Genomic DNA, 7,500 nt, shown 5'->3' with positions numbered 1-7,500 from the left:
GCTGTTATTATCATTATTATTAGTAGTAGTACTACTATCATTTACTACTATCATACTACTATTATTATTATTACTATTATTATCATTATTATTATTATTATTATTATCATTATTATTATTATCATTATTATTATTGTTATTATTATTATTATTATTATTATTATTATTATTATTATTATTATTATTATTATTATTATTATTATCATTATTATTATTATTATGATCATTATTGTTATTATTACTATCATTATTATTATCATTATCATTACTGTTGTTGTTATCATTATCCTTATCAATATCATTATCATTATCATTGTGAATATCATTATTATTGTTATTACTATTATTATTACTATTGATACTAATATCATGGTTATTATTGTTGTTGTTATTGTTATAATTATTTCTACCATTATTATTACTACTATCATTACTATTATTATCATTATCATTATCATCATCATCATTATTATTATGATCATTATCATTATTGATATTATCATTATCATTATTATCATTGTTAAAATCATAATAATGATGATGATAATAATAGTAATAATAATGATGATGATTGATGATGATGATGATGATGATGATGATGATGATGATGATGATGATGATGATGATGATGATGATGATGATGATGATAATAATGATAATAATGATAATGATAATAATAATAATAATAATAATAATAATAATAATAATAATAATAATAATAATAATAATAATAATAATAATCATTATTATTATTGTTATTATTATTATTATTATTATTATTATTATTATCATTATTATTATTAGCATTATTAATATCATTATTATCTTTATCCTATTTCCATTATCATTATTATTATTATTTTTATCATTATTGTTATTATCATTATTGTTATCATCCTTTTCATCATTTCATCGTCATCATCATTATCATTATATTATATTACATTACATTATCATTATATTATATTACAATCATCATCATCATTATTGCTATCATCATCATCTTCATTACCACTATTATCATTATTACCATTACTGCCATCATCAATATCATCATCATTAGTATCGTCATCAGCTTTATTATCATTATTATTATCATTATTATTATTATTATTATTATTATTATTATTATTATTATTATTATCATGATCATTATTATCATTATTATCATCATTATTACTATTATTATTATTACTATTATTATTATTACTATTATTATTATTACTATTATTACTATTATCATTATTATTATTATGATCATTATCTTTATCATTATCATTACTATCATTATCATCATTTTTATTACTTTTATCACTACTATAATTCTGATTGTTATTGTTGTTATCATTATTATTAACATTACTGTTGTTGTTATTATGATTATCAATGCTATTATCTTATTATCATTACTATAATTATTATCATCATTATCATTATCATTATTATCATCATTATTATTATTGTTATTTTTATTATTATCATTATCATTATTATTTTTATAATTTTCATCATTACTATTATACTGTTATTGATGTTGATATTTTTGTTTTTTACTATTATTATCATGATCATTATTACTGCTGTTACTGTTATATATCATTGTTATTATCATTATCATCATCAGTATCATTATCATTATCATAATAATCATTATTATTATCATTATCATTGGTAGTAATAGTAGTTCCATTATCATTCGTATTAGCACTATCTCTATCTTTACTAACTTTATCATCATTATCCTCCTCCTCATCATCATCACCATCGTTATCATCATCAATTTCATCATCATCACTGTATATCAACATATCAGTATCATTATTGATATGGTCATTATCATCTATTATCAATGGGATCTTTATGTATAGCAACACTGCTCCATTGAAAGAAAGTGTATATTGCTATTATTGCTATTATGTGAATTAATTATCATTATTATTTTTAATTCCTGTTATTATCACAGCTCTCATTACTTTTATTAACTGTCTTTTTGGTGATTCTTGACTAGATCATTATGAAGGAGTTATATTCATCGCTGTTTTTTTTTTTATATCATATATGGTATGTTGGAAGTGGAAATTAATCATGTAAATGCTATTAACTGTGGTATTAATAATGTCATAATAGTGATATTTTATTAATAATTTTAATTTACTTTTGTACTATTCGTATATACCAATAATTTAGACTATAAGTGCAATGAATTTTGGAGATTACAGATAGTAATTACTGTCTTGAGACCGGGTATATTAAGCCGTCAATACTTCAATGATTTTTATTTATTTCATAATCTGGTGGCAATCTGCAGGGGGTATAGACACTAACATTACATTTGTCATATTTATTTCCAAAACTAACAAATTGTGTTTTCTCTTATACCTACAGTAAGAATAATTTCATAAAAGGTCTTTAATATATCATAAATTTTAAATCTCATTTTAGCACCATGTGATCGCCTGACTAGCGAGGCCTCTTTTATATATTTTGAGGCTTATACAAGATTATAGAATCATCATACACTCTAACCCACGAGAGGAAAATAAATTGTCTATATATGACACATCGACTGCGACTATATCATGCTTGTACTGACCTATATGTAAATATATGTATATCTTCATTTGTATATTTATCTATGTATATGTGACACGTATATTCACATTCTGAGGGGGCGGAATTTGAATTGCTGGCTCTTGTTTGTTCCTTGAGAGCAGTTGGACCTGGAGTGCTAGAGAGACGTGTAATATTATGGTATGTGTCAAGGTGTGACATCCACTAAGACGCGAAATAGTATGACACTAGTATGGATGGCACCCTTTTGTAACGCGTGGTTGATGATACTTTCGAAGTGACAGGGCCACATCTTTCGTAGGGCAATTTCACGATACGTAGATCAATGTCATGTCTACGAATTTAGCTGGCAACAGAATTCAACATGAACACCATACGACTCGTCACTTACGTCCAGAGGGTAACGAAGGAGGAAGGAAAGTTGAAGAATACTGGGAAGAAGATAATGAACATTTACGGAAACAATGGTAGACAAAGGTCGTTTAGATCTCGAGAAAACAGTCTGACAGATTTAAATGGCAGCTTCAAACAGATATAGACAACAATGTTGATCATATTAAGATGGTAGTTATAACTATGCTCCTTTAAATGTCAGTTAGAACTCTAGGCAGATGTTACGTGAGAGAAAGAGAGGGAGATGTGTGTGTTTGTGTGTATACATACATACATACATACATACACACACACACACACACACACACACATATATATATATATATATATATATATATATATATATATATATATATATATATATATATGTATATATATATATATATATATATATATATACATACATACATATATATATGTTATATGTATACACACACACATATATAAATAGAGAGAGAGAGAGAGAGAGAGAGAGAGAGAGAGAGAGAGAGAGAGAGAGAGAGAGAGAGAGAGAGAGAGAGAGAGAGAGAGAGAGAGAAAGGGCGTGTAGACGGGGTCTTTTGGAAACCATTACAAAAATTACAGAAAGGTGCACAGATCTCCGACGGATGACAAATTAAAGCCTAAAGAACGAGGTTCTATCATTTCAGTCATGACAGTCGCAGTCGGGGCAACCTGACGACCAGACGCCCTCAGAGTGGCTGAGACCAAGTCCCTGATCATCTTGAAGACCCGTTGCTGTTGCTCTAGCTGTAACTATGACGCCAAGGCACGTAGGGGAGACAGGGTGGGAAGCAGGGGGTTTCGTGCAGAGGTTGGGCTGTCCTCTGCAGCGTTCGGGCGATGGGGTTCCAGATGGGCGTGGGGGTTTCAACAGGGAAAGGTTTTCCTTCTAACATCCTGCTTTGAGACGTCGTGACGTGGATTTTCAAGGTAGGAGAAGACCATAAGAATGGGACTGGGAAGGAAAAGGGTGAAGGAGACATATTTAAGCGTGAACCTATAGTTGGTGTTTGACTACGGCGATGCACTTAGGCTAGTTGTACTACAGTGGGCTACTTAAAAATTACAGATACTTCCTCTCCTTCTCAATGTCTGTGAGCACATTGGCTTCAAGTATATACCTAATATATATATAACAATTCACAAGGAACCTTCATTTCTCAAGTTGGCCGGACTAAGGTATGTTGCACTCTGTTACCCATACGCGTGAGTTGGTCGGAAATTTGTACAAGAAATCAATTCCAGCAGGAAGAGTTTAAGGCTTAAATAAAGATAAGTTCGAGGACAGAGAGTGAGACACTTCCTGAATTGTCTTTGCTCTTCCTTCTTCCGTATTCACAACCATGTTCAACCAACTCTCATCGAACGAGAAGATTGAACATTAGGTAGTCATTAGACAGGAAACAATTCTCACTGCTAAGATAAGGTCTCCACAATGGCATCACTTGGTGTTTTTGGTACAGATAATGTCTAAAGGACCAAACGTTTCTGGTTTACTGCCGTGACTAAAAGTTCGTCTTAACAGTGATCCCTATCCTGCACTCGAGTCTTTTCCGAGGACACTTTTAGGATGTACTAAAAGAAGAAGGAATCACGCAGTGATGACGGCCACGGGCTGCACCATGGCCTCGGCGCCGTCGACTTCCATGGGAGTCGCCGAGGACTTTATGGTCACGGCGCAGGATATTTTTTCTCTTTCCTTCTCTCCGAGGTCCTCTTCGTCCTCGTCCTCGTCCTCTTCCTCGACATCAATGTACTCATCCTCTTCGTCGTCTTCCTCGGGCCCGACCATGTCGCTGCGGCTCTCCAAAGACCCGCTGAGGTCGCAGGAGTCCTTCTCCTCGGACGCAGTCGTCGTCGCCTCCTCCCGCGGCCGCGACGTGTACCGCTTGGGGCTGCCGTCGAGGATCGTGGGGCCGTCGGAGTCGTGCTTCTTCATGTGGCGGTCCAGGTTGGTCTGCTGGCCGAAGGCGCGGTCGCAGAGGCGGCACTTGTAGGGCTTCTCCTTGTTGTGGATGTTGCGGACGTGGCGCTGCAGGTTGGACGAGATGCTGAACGAGCGCTCGCAGAACTTGCACTTGTACGGCTGCTCGCCCGTGTGCGTCCGCAGGTGCCGCGTCAGGTTGGCCGAGCGAGGGAACACCTTGCCGCAGAACTTGCATGCGTAGCGCTCGCGCGGCTTGACGGTGGACATCCCTGGGAGGACTGGGGACGGTCCATGGGGCTCCGTGTGCGGGGTCACGCCCTTCGGCATGCGGTCTCCCACGACTTGGTAGAGGGCAGGATGACCCTGCGGTCCGGGCGGAGGCCCTCTGTACCCTGCCACCATCTGCGGGGACCCTGCGGGCGGGCCCAGGTGGTAGGCGTTGTGAGGAAGACCCATCATGGGGTAGGGCGGTCTGACAGACGAGGCCGGAGGTAGAGGTCGACATTCAGTGTACACGGGAACAGGCTGGTGTACAGTCTGATGTACACTCTGGTGCACAGTGTGGTGCACGGTGTGGTGCACGGGCTGGTGGACTGGCTGGGGATACACCACGGGCGGCGTGCGCGTGCTGACCGGGCTGGTCACGTGCACCAGCGGGAGGCTGCTGGTCTTGTGTTCACTCTCCACGGGCGCGGGCGGCGCCTCGTGCGGGTGCGGTGACCGGAACCCGTGGCCCGCGCTCACGTACTTGGGCGAGACGGGCCGTCGGGGCGGCGTGGGCGGCGTCCGGCGCACGACGATGTTCATGTTCTCGTCCTCCTCCTGATGCCTCTTCTTCACTCGGAGGTCGAGCGGCTGCTCCGACTCCGAGAGGTCGAGAGGTCTGGAGGCCGGCGACATGCGGGGCTCCCGGTTGTGCGTGGAGAGGTCGAAGGGCATGTCGGAGCCAGGCAGGGGCGCGTCGGAGGGCCACTGCACCGGGTGGCTCTCGGGGAGTTCAGGCGCCGGGTACGAGCCACGGGCCTCGGGGCACACGGACGCCTGCTTGGGCGAGCTGAGGGCGCCGTGGATGCCCACAGGGCGAAATGCGGGAGGCATGGCTCTCGCCGGAGGTTGCACAGCCTCGTACTGGACGGGGGAAGGGCGCGGCGAGCGTGACCTGGGCAGTCCTGGGGGCGACGGCTGAGTGAGTGCCGCTGCCAGGTGGTTGCCAGGTGGCACTCCGAGGTACCGCGGGCTGGGGAGCGAAGGTCGACTACCATATCCAGTGGGCATGTGCGACGCATGTACCACTGCCATGTGGTACTGGGCGTACCCCGGGGCGGGCGTGAAGGGCCTGGGGGCGGCGGGGGTAGGGCGGGAGGGCGAAGCAGCAGGCATGGCGCAGGTTGGGGCGGCCCGAGGCACCAACATCAGGCGGCGCCCCGAAGGCTGTCGGCGGCCTGGGGGGAGAGAAGGGCGTTAGACATCGTGCTTCTGGCAACTCACAGGGGAAAAGTTGCAGTTTGGGAAAATACGAATGAAATACAAGGCATTGATAGCTTGGTTGATTAATTTGAATTCTGGAATTGGTTTAGTGTTAAAATTCATGTTCTAATTCACAGTGTTACATACTCACTCTCTAACTTTCACACACACACACACACACACACACATGTACACACACATGCACACACAAACACAGACAAACACACACACACACACATGCACGCACACTACACTTTTCCTTCAATTGCAAAGATGCAAGGTGACCTACATCTTAGCAACAGCCTATGACGTATGTTCTGATTGTCTTTGGTTACTAACTGAAGCGCATTTTCACTCCCAATGGGGCAAGTGAAAAATAATTAAGGTAATGTAGTTGAATAAAATGAAATTTTGATGTGACTGTTGTAACGACTGCGAAATTTGGCGATAAGAGTGCTTAGATTTTGTTACCTCATTTAGCATCTAATTACCATTTTCATTCGGGTTATTTATTACTATCACGTAAGAATCGCCACCTTTTTTCAAAATTTATCTTTCTTTAAAGAAATAATCTCATCTTGTGATTCCTGAATGTGTTTTAACTACAAATCCTGTAATTTCCTCTACAATATGTATATATATATATATATATATATATATATATATATATATATTTCTCAGGATAGGTAATTGATAATAACAATTACTGTAATTTTGAATTACTATTATTGACAAAAAATAGAGGAAAAGATAAGTAAAGTGAAAGTAAAACGGAGACAAAGGAAAGTTAATCGCGCGACGAGAAATATATCGCACGATCATATCACAGAAATCAAACCACACCGTCAACAGCGAGGCATCCGATCGTGCGAAAATCACGTGACTGAGGTTGAACGCGATCTCTCGGCTCGTCTTCAACTTGGTCTTTCCCGGTTGTGGCGCTTTCCGGTCTCTCTCATTCCGCGGAACGTTTAAAAAGCCCCGGAAAACACGAATTTCTCTGTCTGTCTGTCTGTCTCTCTCTTTCTCTTTCTCAGACGTCTGCTTGAGGTCTGGTTGTCACGTCGTTTTGGCGGGAAAAAGAAAGGAGAAAATAAAGTGAGGAAGAAGGGAAAGAGAGAGAGAGAGAGAGAGAGAGA

General features: G+C 39.7%; 1 protein-coding gene across 1 annotated transcript in view; it reads right to left on the bottom strand.

The window, feature by feature from the left end:
- Positions 1-3,449: 3,449 nt before the first annotated feature.
- The window catches only part of LOC113809279 (histone-lysine N-methyltransferase PRDM16), an 11,530-nt gene continuing 7,479 nt past the window's right edge, over positions 3,450-7,500 (bottom strand). Inside the window, exon 2 of the mRNA XM_027360821.2 lies at positions 3,450-6,336. Coding sequence (XP_027216622.2) covers positions 4,559-6,307 — 1,749 coding nt within the window. The 5' untranslated portion in view covers positions 6,308-6,336 and the 3' untranslated portion in view covers positions 3,450-4,558. The remainder of the gene's footprint in view (positions 6,337-7,500) is intronic.

The sequence above is a fragment of the Penaeus vannamei genome, chromosome 34 (genome assembly GCF_042767895.1).
Source record: "Penaeus vannamei isolate JL-2024 chromosome 34, ASM4276789v1, whole genome shotgun sequence".
NCBI classification, from domain to species: domain Eukaryota; kingdom Metazoa; phylum Arthropoda; class Malacostraca; order Decapoda; family Penaeidae; genus Penaeus; species Penaeus vannamei.
The sequence above is the reverse complement of the archived record's forward strand: the minus strand, read 5'-3'. Positions and strand labels throughout refer to the sequence as shown.